The sequence below is a fragment of the Crotalus tigris genome, unplaced genomic scaffold, assembly GCF_016545835.1.
Source record: "Crotalus tigris isolate CLP2741 ecotype Arizona unplaced genomic scaffold, ASM1654583v1 scf7180000021046.533783, whole genome shotgun sequence".
Lineage (NCBI taxonomy): Eukaryota > Metazoa > Chordata > Lepidosauria > Squamata > Viperidae > Crotalus > Crotalus tigris.
The window spans coordinates 176,164-190,040 of record NW_024098324.1 but is presented as its reverse complement, the minus strand read 5'-3'; the positions used below and the strand labels follow the sequence as shown (position 1 = coordinate 190,040).

The 13,877-nt window shown below is 37.2% G+C and overlaps 1 protein-coding gene across 3 annotated transcripts in view; it reads right to left on the bottom strand.

The window, feature by feature from the left end:
• VSNL1 (visinin like 1) overlaps positions 1-13,877 on the bottom strand; it is a 111,631-nt gene that overhangs the window by 47,086 nt on the left and 50,668 nt on the right. For all 3 annotated transcript variants that reach the window (XM_039369321.1, XM_039369322.1, XM_039369320.1), the window contains exon 2: positions 1,931-2,097. In XM_039369321.1, coding sequence (XP_039225255.1) covers positions 1,931-2,097 — 167 coding nt within the window. The remainder of the gene's footprint in view (positions 1-1,930; positions 2,098-13,877) is intronic.

The window sequence follows — 13,877 nt, the reverse complement described above, 5'->3', positions numbered from 1 at the left end:
CTAGTAAACCATACTCGCACAGTAAACTTACTTGCAATAAATGCATTAGCCTTGGCGACAAACGAATAAGCTGAACCTGGAAGTCTTTACCATGATCAGTTTTTCATATCCAACTTTCATTTTAAAAACTTCAGGCAATCCAGGAACAATGTCAATTCTCATGCTCCATGGTATTGCAATAATTATAGTTGAAACACTGCTCAATCATGTAGCATAAAACGGAACTGTATCTAGATATCTCGATTGATATCTAGTATATTAATCGAGGTGTCACTTCCCCAAATTCAGTTTTAACCAGTCAAAATTAGAAATAAAATTATGACATACCCCCGATGAATGGATTTGAAACTGTGTTGTATACAGTACACTATATTTGAAATATTTCTTATGGAAAATATTGGGCTCCTGCTCACTTTCAGATTCCAGTTATAGCGAGTTGTGGGCATTGCTGTGGTTACAGAGTCTTAGTGCCCATCTAAACTCAGCTGATATTAATCTGCCTAAGGGTATCCTCTATTTGGATTGAAGTTTGCTTCTGGGTTAACTTGATTCTCAACTCTTCTATCAAGTTTTCAGGATCTTTGCCTATTTGGCTATATATCTATGGAATCCATGTTAACCTTGAAGACACTGTTAATGAAGTAATTTTCATTGCTAAAAGTGGTGGTCCTCAGCCACTGGAAATCCCCAGTGAACTAAGAGAAGTAAATCAAGAACTGGTACAATAAACAGCCTCCAGATTGTCACATATATGGTGGGACAGAGATTTGGAAAATAACAAATCTATTTTGAGTGCATCTGTGGAGGTTTACAGAGATCAGTTCAATCTTCTGTTATTTTGTATGACGTGCAGTTTCAATTAACATTGCTTTTATTTGTGTGTGTGTGTATTTAACAGCACATCTGACGAGATAAATAGGAAAGGAGTGAAAGGAGCAAGGAAAGACATAAGGATAATAAAACATTTAAGTAAACGTTGACCAGCAAGGGATACTAAGTTTTTTTGCTTGTACAAATAAATTATAAATAGATTCATTCAATTTTAGGTTGTCATCCTTCATTGTATCTTTCTCAAGTCTTCAGTTTTCATCTTTATTGGTCTTCTTCGCCGGCAAGCTTGTGCTCTCATTATCTCCTCTCCTTTGAAACAGTTTATGCTAATTTATGAAAAGTTTTCCATATAAAAATAATTTACCCCAAAGGCAAAATCAATTTATTTAACCTGAATTAAACAATTATTTTGAAAACCGTTTACTCCCTACTTAGTTATTTAACCTTTTATAATATTGGTTTACCAGATTGTAAGCTGCCCAGCGTGACAGCAAGGTGTATAGTGAATAAATTTAATAAATAAATAAATTTAATAAATAAAAATAAAAAGTACAGTCTGTTCATCAACACATATATTAATGACAAAGGATTTTGTTGATAATTAGAGCACATATGTTGTTTAGAACCAATTACCACTGAAGCAGCATATAAGCCTAAAAAATATGCACGCTCTACACACACATTTACAAAATGTTTTCCAGCAAAACAACATGAGACAGAAGGGAGGAAAGAATATAAAAAATTGTGCTGTCATTCCATTGTTTATTAAAACTCTTTGACATGCTTTTATGTTGAGTAGAAGGAAGTGATCTAGCATGTGCTGGGTGGCCTCCCCACTTTCTAAAAGGTCTAAATTAGTACTCTTGAATGGGATATTCTCCATGTATTTATTGTAAAATGAAGGAGGAGGAGGAGGAGGAGGAGGAGGAGGAGGAGGAGGAGGAGGAGAAGGCAGCCAATAGCAGAGATGACATGTTTTGTCACTGATTATGCTGCTGTCAAAAAACCACTCTAAGTAGCTTGGCTACAAATGATACAATTAATTAGTCTTGACCCATGTTATCAATGAGGTATGACATGCCACAAACTGTGAGCTCACCTTAACATAAAGCTGCTGAAATTCCTCTAAGTTCAGTCTTCCAGTAGGGCAATCTTTTAGAAATCCTTTGTACCACTGCTTGAGTTCATGTTCATTAAATTCCGTGCTCTTCACCAGATCTTCCATCACTTCAGGAGCCAGTTTGCTGTTCTGCTTCCCCATTATGCCTATGAAAAACAAAAGAGATATTATTATAAGTGGCTTGTGCTAAAGGATGGTTAGCATTTAATCACTGGAATTATTTTGAAGTCAACCCCCTAAAGCAGGGGTGTCAAACTGCTGGCCCACGGGTTGGATGCATCACAGCAAAACCGCACCCACCCCATTGCCGGCAATGGCAAAAAAGTCACGATACGTCGCGAAACATCATATGATGTTGCATGTTTGACACCCCTGCCCTAAGGCTACTTTTGGATATCAAAAGTACTGTAATTTTTTTTTCTCCACAACTGGTTATGGCAGACAAACAAATCCTTCCAGGGGTGGAAGACCATCTATCCCATGCTTGACATAATACCATTGTATAAATTTAGTTGAAAGTTCATGTACAAAATTGTTACAGTTTGTAGCTACTTAATCTTTCACCTGAATGCCTGGAGAATGGCTGATTCAGAGTACAATTTTTTTTTCAGCATTGGTAAAATCAATGCAGAGTCTTAACATTAAAAATTTATGTCAAAGAAATAGCTTGGTTCACTTGCCTTTCTCAAAACATAGCAACCCTCTATCAAACATTCGTAATAATGAGACAGCTGCTTCTTTTAGCTACTTTTCTTGCAGATGGTCTGGCCAGATTATAACACCTTACCTAGGTTTTTAAGGTACTGGGTAAACCAAGAATCTCTATCCTTATATAGAATTCAATAGCTTTTAATATAGCTATTAAACAGCTTTCCTTAAAAACCTGAATATAAACAAGTAGCTGTAATCCTATGCATTCATTCCCTTGTATTTGTTGAATCGGTAAAACAAAATCATTCCTCCCTTCTTCAGTTTGAATGGAGAAAATTGTGCCAGATGAGCAGGCCTGCTCCATATAATCCTCAATCATAATTATACAGCTTTATTCTTCCATCTTCTTCTCAAACACTACTTCTTTTATTATCAAAACTAGATTGCTAATTACAGTCCCTACTACAGTTCTGAGTTTCTATCAAGCTGTGAATCCAGAGACTTCTTGTTGCAGATTTAATTAATGAGAATAAGAAAACTGTAATTCATGGATTATCTAGCCAATCAGTAAATGGATCCCAACACTTTCCAATGTACTATTCTATATTGTTATAATGAATGGGGTTCGTTTCTGTGAAACTATACCATACTTGCAGCCACCATAAATACACACACACATACACACAAGGAAAAAATTGAAGGAAAAGTAAAAAAAATCTGCATTGAACTAAGCTTCACCCCTGGTGAGATGTTGGGCACATCTCTATAGTTTCTTGAAAAAAAAAAAAAAAGATGGAAGTGCTTTGTCATTTCTTTTTCCTTCTGGGATATTTTTTTTTTTCCAATTCCTAGTCTAGCCTGTAGCTCAGAACTTCCCAGTAGTCTCCCATTTAGCACCAATCTGGTGAAAATTATCTTAGCTTTTTGAAATCAATCAAGATAAGCAAGGTGTTGTTACTTATTGGCTTAAAAAAATAAGCTTTGGTGATTATCACAAATAAACAAGCAAACAAATAAGCAGTTTGCAAAAGCACAAAGAAACACCATTATGATCTACTAGGTGGCAACTGCCACAAAGCTTTCTCCATCATGGTGTTCTCCAGATAAGTTGCAGGAATTATGGGACCAACTTGTATGGATTTGGGAAAAACACATGCTAAGAAGTTGATGATCAAAGTGCCAATTTTCATGTGTCTACTCAGAGGTTCATTTCACAAAATCCAACAGAGACAATCAGAATTATAGCTGGAAACATGCTTGGAATAATGTTTTTTTTTTTAAATTGCAGTTTGTTTGCTGGCTGCTCTAGAATGTTTGCTCCCCTATATCTTGCCAATTATAGATGCAGAGAACTCTTGATTGCCTATTATCCTAAATGCAAAATCCTATGCAAATTTACTTTGTTTTTGTAGCCACTGAATGGTATTTATACAGTACTTTTTAATAAATAGGCTAATTGTGTGGTTCCTATAGCATTGTTCTGAACCTTCTGCTAAGGGGGAACTGGGGAAGTCAAGCTATATTACATTTATTTGAACAACAAGAACAACAACAAAAAAAACACCTTGTCCATAAAATCAAACAAGTATTGGATACCTTACCTTCTGAGCAAAATCTGAGCTGTAATTTCTGAGATCTACTGATTTGTTTTATGCTGGAACCAATGAGCAACAAAACTGAAAAAGAATTCCAGACTGACATTGCAGATATGAAAGTACTGGTGATATCATAATTCACATCAAAGCTGGGTAATTAATTTTGACTCCAAACTTATGGGGAAATTAAAAACAAAAACAAATGAGGTCAATCCAAAATGTTCTAATGAAGTGGTATTTTGGCAATGACTTCAATAAATTAGCACACAATAATAATTCAGTAAACGTGACATTCCTAAATGGCAAATATATCAAAATTAAAATAATGGCAACAATTTCAAAACTTTACCACCTGTGATAAGAATTCAGCAATTTTTCACATGGGTTTGAGATTGCCATCTGATTTTGTAGCGTTTTTGCCTTTATTATTAACCTTTTGGCCTTACCACAGAAAAGTTGCAAAATCCTGTACTGAGGTTTGTACAAATTTTCTTCCTTCTATTGCAGTAATCTTAAAAATTATAATGTTATTACTGCCATGATTGCTATAAAATCTCTAGAACACAAATAAGAAATGAAGTACAGTATTGTATACTGATTCGAATATTTGACTAGGATCATACTCAGATTTGTAGTCCTATTCTGCTGTAAAGTTCATTGGGTGATCTTCATTTTATTTCTTAACCTAATCTACATCGCAAAATTACTGAGAAGAATAACTGAGAGATAGAGGAAGAAAGGAGTACCATTTGTGCTGCATGAAAAATATCAAGGCAGGAAAATGGTATTCTGGAGAGGTTCCTTAGATTCACTTAACCATCTGGCCAAGGTCTCATGCTGAGGTCAGAATAAATTGACTGTTATTCTCTTTAATATTAGAACCATTTGGGAATTAAACATGGGGCTGACATTTCTATGAAGAGGAAATAATGCATCGTATTATATACATGAAGTATAGCCCTGACTAGACATTAGAGAAAACTAGGTGTCCCAATTTTCAAAACACTGTACATCTGGTAATGCTGCCATCTTTACTATATTATTGATTTTGCTTTTGTAGATTGGTGGGCTTTCAGGTTGAGACTAAGTAGGTTGCTTATGACTAACTGATGAATTCAGAGAATATGAACAATTTGAAAGCTGAATGTTTTGTCCATCAATCCATCTTTCTTTCAATCTCTTTCAATCATTCTGAACTAAGGAAGACCTTGGATTACCAATTACACAAGGGGGAGATGGCATTCAGTTCTAGGTAATTTTCACACTTCTAATTTTTCTAAAAAGGAAGACCAATTGCAAAGCTAAGATCATAGTAGACTGTGAGTTCTGTTGAACACCTCTCCTTTGTACCCTTTTGGAGCAAGAAGCGTACTATAAAAGACCTGTATCATTTGTAAGTGTTGTAGCATCCATTTTTCTGGATGTGGAGAACGCAGAAGAACACAGGAAAGGGTAAAATGAGCAGTTCTCAATTGTAAAATAGAGCCCCATGTTTACTAGCCGAATGGAAGTTCTCAAAGTTGATCCTAACTTATGCAAAGTGTACAGGGGTGTGTGTGTAAATACTGAGAAAAACATCCCAAGCAGGTACTGAATTCCACACAATGTGATAAGAGGCCAATTTTCCTGTTATTTTTCATGAAGAAGCTTCCCCTGCTGTGCCCTGGTAATAACTATGACTCTTGACAGACCTTTGGGCACCATTCCTCTGTTCTCAGGCTTCTTTTAAGTCGGCCTTTCTTTATACTCCTGTCAGCGTGAAAAGCAGACAGAAGTGATAAAAAGCTGTCAGCCCCCTGTCATGTGTTGGACCCTTTCTTATATAATTTCTTGGAGGAAGAGTTGCCAGCAAGCTGCCTCCATTCCTTCAAGAGGAAGCAACAGAAATTTTGCCCTCTGCTCTATTCAAGGCACTGGATAAATTGGAAATGGCAGCTCTTCAAAGTTGAGATGCATAGCTCTGGAAAAAAGTCTTTCCCCATAAAATTAGAAAGTAATCTGTTCACAAGAAAGAAGATAGATTTTCTTCATCAGTTGGAAGGAACTGATTATGGGAGGAAGCAACTAATATATCTTGATGTGTTCATTTTCTGGTTTTGATTCTCAGTCCTGAATTGGAAATAAGTGTTCCCCATCCTTGTTAAAACTGAGAACCGGGTATTAAGTTACCATATGATAGAGCTTAAGAAAAGATTGCTTGTCAGCTTTACTGCAAAGAAGAAGAAAAATGGAGCTTCTTCACTAAAAGAGTAAGCAACTCACTACTATTTTGAAGGAGCCATTACAATTTTCTATAATGGGCAACAAGGGTTCTGCAGACATGGATCCATCTAGCTGGGAGTCAGCTTCCGAAACTCACTGGGGCTCACTTCTGAGTAAACAGTTTGGTACACCAAATTAGTCTGGTTGTTAAGGCACTGGAATAGGAGCAGGGAGATCCGTGTTCTCATTTTGCCTCAGGAACAAAGTCAGCAGGATGACCTGTCATTTTTCTCTCAGCCCTGGGAAGACGGTAAGGGCAAGCGGCTTCTGAAAATGCTGCAAAGAAATCTGCATGGACTCCCCATCAGGAGTCAAGTTTGATCCAAGGGCGACAAAGAAATCAATATACATACAATTGTGGCATTGCCTCAATCTATCTGCACAAGGCTGCAAGTTACTCTTGGACCAGAGTAAGGAATTAGTCTTCTGCTCCTCCCACTAGACATGAGTTTAAAAAGTTTCTGCTTGGCTCTGGGATTGCTGGGCTGTGGCTATCCCATAGCAACCCATTCTGATACCCTGGTTTTATAGCTATTTGCAGGTGCTGGATGAAGACATTTGAAGACTGAGACAGGATTTCATCAATAAGCTCAGGATGTCTAGCTATTTCTCCCTGTCTTTTGTCAGATGAATATAAATGCTGCATTAGGTTATGGATGCTGTAATGGTTTGGACAATAGCCAAACAAGCTTGGCAAGATGAACGCCCTGTGGTTTGTAATCTTGTATGTCCAGGAACTGAATAGATGTCTAAATCTGGATGGAATTGTTTTCTCACTAAAGAAGCAGATGAACAATTTGGACTATTGCTTGTCACTTGAAATCCAGGTGGCATAAAGTAGTCCGAACACACTGGCTGCAATGCTGTTATTGAAAAGGATGGCCTGTCCAAAGTAATTCATGCCTAGTGAGCTTTTATGCAGGCTTAAACCTGATACAATTCAGTCCTACTGTAACACCTTAAGTATTAAACTTACTTTGCTTCCAATTCTTCAAAACTAATTGATAAGAAAGATAAAGGATAAAGGGATTTGCAAAAAGTCATTCCTTACAGGCGGCTCAGAATTATAACTCAAAGAGCCACTAAAGAATAAAATACGGAATAGTTTGCCTGCTTCAGGGAACCCAACATCTTACCAAAGATTATAAAAAAATTTTTTTAAACAAAACTGTAATGCAACCCTTTGAAAAATTCTCAGAAAGCAGTGTGACTATGCATATGTGAAAAAAACAAACAGACAAATAAATAAATAAATAAATAAATGAGATTATGGAAGGAGCAGTAAATAGAAAATGTAGCCACGGTCTAGCACAGTGGTTCTCAACCTTTTTAATGCCGCGACCCCCAACCGGTCGTAAGTCGAGGACTACTCAACTGGTGCAGCACCGTTTGCAGAATGGGACTTTTGGCGGGCTCAGCAGGGCAGAGACAGCCTGGACAATTCCTATTGGCTTTTGAAAGCCAATAGAATTAGACTCTATTCAAGAGAGTCTATTCTATTGGCTTTCAAAAGCCAATAGAAATAAAAGGGAGTAGCACAGCTAAGGAAAAGGGGAAAAAATGGCGGACTGCATTGTTTGGCGACCCCCGTGAAATGGTCGTTCGACCCCAAATGGGGTCCTGACCCACAGGTTGAGAACCACTGGTCTAGCAAGATAATTACTGTACTTAAAGCTAGAATCACTGTGACCTTCACTAAAGACAGATTTCAAAGCCTTGTCTACTTGGCACACTTCTCCCAACCCAGCAGAAAGAATAAAGCACAAGGTTGGTGTGTTTATTAAATTTATTTGCTGCTCATCTCGCTGCAAGGCGACTTCGGATGGCTTGCCTTACAAGGTTAGTGAGGCAGAAAGTTATTGACAGAAAAACTTTGACGTTGACTCGGCTCACCTTTTCTTTATACATTACTAGCAGTAAGAAAGCAACTGCAAAACCAGAACAGAAGACGGGTGTGAGTTGGCTGGGCAGAGGAATTAGTTTAAAGTATCTCTGGAGGGCAGGGAAGGCTTAAATCACTGACCCCTTGAACAGGGTAACAGGTTCTGTTAGGGGATGGAGATTTTTGACGACACTGAGGCGGGGCTGTCTCTTGCAGACATCTGAACAGAAGTAGCACTATGCTAAACAGCACTGACACAGAAATGCATCCAATACAAACATGCTAATGAGATTTAATAGCCATGTACCAGCTTGCTGGGTTTGGGCGCTTATTCTCTGCATTGGTAATTATCTTGGTAATAAGCTTGTTTTCCATGGTGACACTTTCCTGGCTCTAGCCTAATCTTTTTTTTATTATCATCATCAGAAACAGCATTTAGGCTGCCTTCATGCTGCTGAAATAACATTGAAGAGCGAGATCTCTTCAGCAGGAAAGAATATACATTGCATGGTATGTTATGGGTGACAATACCTTCTATATATATGGTAAGAAGGAATGCAATAAATAAGAAACTAGAGATGGGGAACAAGGAAGTGCTGTTGGAAGGCAAGTTGTGTTTTAAAAGCATGCTTGGCTTTGTGGGATGATTTGCTTTTTTTTTTTTCCCCTGCCGTTCAGACTCTTAGTATATATTTTAATTTAATTGCTTTTCAAAAAACTGGGCTGACACCCTTTTGTCAGCTGTCATCAGATTTTTATATGCTTGTGCAGTGTTATTTCTTCTCTTATGTGGATGTTGTCATTGCTAGCTGCTTAGATTATTTTTATGCAAAAGGAGTGTGTTACTAATAACATATTTTTAAAAAAAAAAACAAGTCATCATTTATTCTGTATTCTAAAGCCTTTCCTAAAATATGAAATGCTTAAAGTATATTTAAGGGTGCACTCACAGGAGTTTTAGCACTTCTATTTTGATTAAAATAAAGAAACATTATTTATTCCTTTAGCGCAAACAAAACAGGAGTCTGGTGAAATGAGTTGCTGTTCACAAAATTTTGTGTCTTTTAATAAAATGTGTTATTCTGAAAATATGCCACCAGATTCCTTCTGAATTTTGGCTGCCATAAACTAACAGCTCTCTTCCTACAATGCCTTTTGTTTACAATGCCAATACGTAGCACCTTATTTTTAAAGTAAATGGACTACAAGCCACTGCAATAAATAAGAATACTTTATTTAACCAAATTTGGAAAAAGGCCAACATTGGGGAATTTACGTGCTGAACTACAGGTCTCAACAGGCCCAGTGGCATGGTCACTCCTAAAAGATACTGATTAGACAGGTCAAATTTGTCCTTTTTTGAGTTGCATCATCTCTACAATCTATTCTTCCATTGTAGGTATTTCAGTATTTTCTATTTTTTTGCATACAATAGTCTCACTGCAGTTATATATATATATAAAAACAATCTTTCATAAGTCTAATTGGTTATCTATAAGTCCCAGTAAAAACAGTTCAGGTTTCACTCAAATGTTAGTTCTTAAAATAATTTGTATATAAAATTAAAGGAGAATATTTTCCCACCCATCCCTTTCTCTATATCCTGAACTGTTTAGTCCTATTTGGTATTCCATAGTTCTATAGTCAGATGATCTTTCACTACTTTCCCTTACCTTTTTGTATGATGAAGCTAACCAAGCCTAAACAGTTCTTGTTGCCATGGAGATGTGTATTATTTATTTAATTAATTCCAATGCACTTTAAAATAAATTCTGTTGCAAATTCAACTGTCCTGTTAGTTTACTTTAAACTTTCTTAGTTCAAACTCTTGGTAAGCTTTTGTTTTTAATTATTTTTAAAATCCTTATAGCTGTTTCTTTACTTGTAACTTTAATCCAGGTTGGAGGATCACTTACCAGGCAGTTTAAATGCTCTGCTGCTTGGAAGATCTCTATAGCTTTATTATTGCATTCAAAATGTGCAATAGAAAGTAGAGATATGGGTGAATTTAGTGTCCTTAAACAACTCGAGGCTGTGAGCTTGGTATTTCTCTCCTACTCTACTCATGAGTCATCCACAGGGTCCTTTCAGGTCTGCAGGTCTCCTCATGAGGAATTATCTTCTAGAACACAGGTGGGTGATCTAGTAGACTCTTCTTGTCTGAAAAAGATCTGCTGGCCTGGACTTGCCTCCTGTTCAGAGGTCTTTGTCTCAGGATCATCTCAACTATTTGCAGATAGGTCAGTCTGCCATTTTCTCCACCCAGAAATCTCTGTTGTAACTGCCATCTTGGCTTTCTTTTTATCACCTTGTTGTGGATGCCCTGAGCTAGGTAACTTTAGGAATTCCCCAATCTTTGTCTGCCATGTTCCTTATGTTACACCAGACAGTAGAGTCAATACTTATCCATGGATTATGGAAATAACAGATAACTGGGTATCCAGGGTTGTTTTTGCCAAGGGAACACCAATCTCTTGATCTCCTGGAAGAGACGAAGAATCAAGAGATCAATATTTATGTGGCAAAAAAGCCTGTATTTGTAATGCTGCTGCCCTGAACATTCTGCAACTCCTTTGCTGCTTGTTTTGGTGCTGAGCTGTCTGTCTCGGCAACTAGTTTGGACTGATTTTACCTCCAGCTTTTAGTTTCCATTTCTGCTCTGGAATGCTAGGGACTGCCTGATGGTATTAAGGCAGGTGCCATGCCAAAGGCAAGAGACTGAGTCTGGTAGATGCCCTAGCTACATTCTGAGTAAGAGAACCTGGAGCCCAACTGGCATCCTGAATGTAGCACAAAGCGAAGAACAGACAACCTCCAGGTCATTGAAACTCAACTACGATTTTTTCTCAGCTTTCACCATGATTAAATAAAGTTCCAGGCAATGTGTAGGGATGTGCATTGACTCTGGAATCTATTTAACAGTGGTGAAAATCTACAAGTTACCTGTTTATGAACAACAGTCAATTTGAATTTGAGATATAATGATTTACCAACAGGCAAATGGATCTATTTCATGCTAGATCATCAGGACAGGACAGGTCAGGACAAAGAAAAGAAACAAGGAATATATTCAACTAGAAGATGTGAGATTTCAGTCCCCCCAACCATCTTTCCAACACATCACAATGCCAAATTGGGCTGAGAAAATGTGATTGGTCCATGGCCATCCAGCTGACTTTCATGGCTAAGACAGGACTTGAACTCACAGTTTCTTGCTTTCTAGCCTTAACCACTAGACCAATAGTTTTTTCTTCCTCAAGGCAGGAAGACCAATAGATTCATACAGGATTGCAATGGACTCGTCCTCCTTTTTTCAGGCTTCTGAACAAGTCAGTTCATTAACTGGTTTATGCCAAGGCTTTAAAAAATATGGCTGTGTTAATAACTAGAAAAGAGGCTAGGCTTGTGCAAAGTCCAAAATATGTACCCTATTAAAATAGAATAGCAAGGACCAAACCATATTAGTATCACCTGTGGATTGAACATGAAAAGTACTACATTTGTATTTTAGTCCTGAGCAATTCTGATAATTTACATGTGAATTCCTAGCAGATTCATTCCTGGAATCTAAAAGATTGATTTTATTGCTTGTAGGAAATGAACACATAATTATCAGATATCTATTTGGATTAGTGAGCAATGGAAATGAATATTATAATGTGTTTTAAGGCTTTTAAATATTTAAAATATTTTTTAAAAAAATTAAAAGAAAGCTTTTAAATATTAAACAAAGTTTTTGTGTTGTTATGACTATTGCTCCCAAGGTACATCCTTCTTTCAAGCAGCTTGTTATTAATCAGTCATCCTTGATTACCTTTTATAATATGCAGCACTGCTGTGGAAATGTTATTATAAAAAATTGAATCCTAAGCCAAGAGAACGAAAATAATGGATTTTTGCTTCAAGACAGGCACTGACAATGGTCAAAGCAGTTAGTCAGCCAAATGAGTCAACATATGATTCATTCAGGAGAAAAGCTAACTTCAATAAGTTGAGGGTGGAGTGAGAAAAGCTTAACTAAATTTATATTCTGGTGCATGTTATTATCGAGCACAGTTAATATTCTCAATGCTTTCCCCCAAAAAAGAAAAGCATGGAAACAAACAAGCAAACAATTGCCTTCCAGGATAACGAAAGTATAATAACACAAATCTTCAGCTGCAGTCAGATTGCCTCTGTGTGGACCGTTTTATTTATTTTTTTTAAAAAAACCCCACATCTCCCTTTTTAAATTCTTTTTTTAAGTGGGTGTTAAGAAGAGAAATGAGTTGGCAGATACAGATTTCAGTTCAAGATGTATTCTCTGTCTCTCTAAAATGTAAATGAACAATTTGTGTGAAGGTCAGTTCTCTCTATGCAGTTATTGTTTCCATTGCAAATAGATTATTACTTATTATTCCACCTGATAAACAGGAAATATTGTTATTTCCTGGCTTCCCACCCACATTCATCTCTCACTAAAGAGGCTGATTCACAGAAGAGGAGTCAACTGCTCAGATTTTACATGGGCTGAAGCTTTGATTTAGCCAGTTTCAAAGTTCTCAGATGCTGAACTCAGCCAGGATTTAGTGTGCTCCCTTCCAAAGAGAACATGGCTATTGCCACAAGATCCTACATGTGTGTATGTGTGTGTGTGTTGTGTGTAAATTGTTAAATTATTTGCATATAATAAATATTTGGGAGTTGATAAATAATCTGAAACTTCATGAAGGGGTTGATGAACTGGTGCGTTTGGGGATCCTGACACAGAGCAAATTTTCCTGTCTTGGCATCCACCGCACACTTGATGCTAAGGGCTGAGTGTCGTAGTCAGCATGGCCAATAGCCATCTCTTCAGTCAAACCACCCGGGGAGGCACTAAAGTGGGAATGTAACTACTGGTAATCATCCACAGACAGGAGTATTTTACTTATCCTTTACTTTACCAGTCCTAGGCTGCATTAACAGAATAGAATCAAGATCACATGAAGTGTTTATACCACTTTATAGACCACATTTGGAAGACTGCATCCAGTTTTGGTCGCCACTATTTAAAAAAAAATATTGAGATTCTAGAAAGAGTGTGGAGAAGAGCAACAAAGATGATGAGAGAACTGGAGGCTAAAACATATGAAGAAAGGTTGCTGGAATTGGATATGTCTAGTTTAATGAAAAGAAGGACTAGAGATGATGATAACAGTGTTCCAATGTCTAAGTTGTTGCCACAAAGAAGAGGGGGTCAACCTATTCTCCAAAGCACCAGAAGGCAGGAGAAGAAGCAATAGTTGGAAACTAAGGAGAGGAGCAACCTAGAACTAAGGAGAAATTTCCTGACTGTTAGAATAGTTAATTACTGGAACAACTTGTGAATTCTTCAACACTGGAAGTTTCTAAGAAGGATTGGTCTGAAATGGTATAGGGCTTCCTGCCGGAGCAAGGGGTTGGACTAGAAGACCTCCAAGGTCCCTTCCAACTCTGTTATTCTGTTCTGTTGTTCTGAAATATTGGAACTGCTTACCATAGCCCAGAGCTACAATTCCTTCTTACTACTACAAAA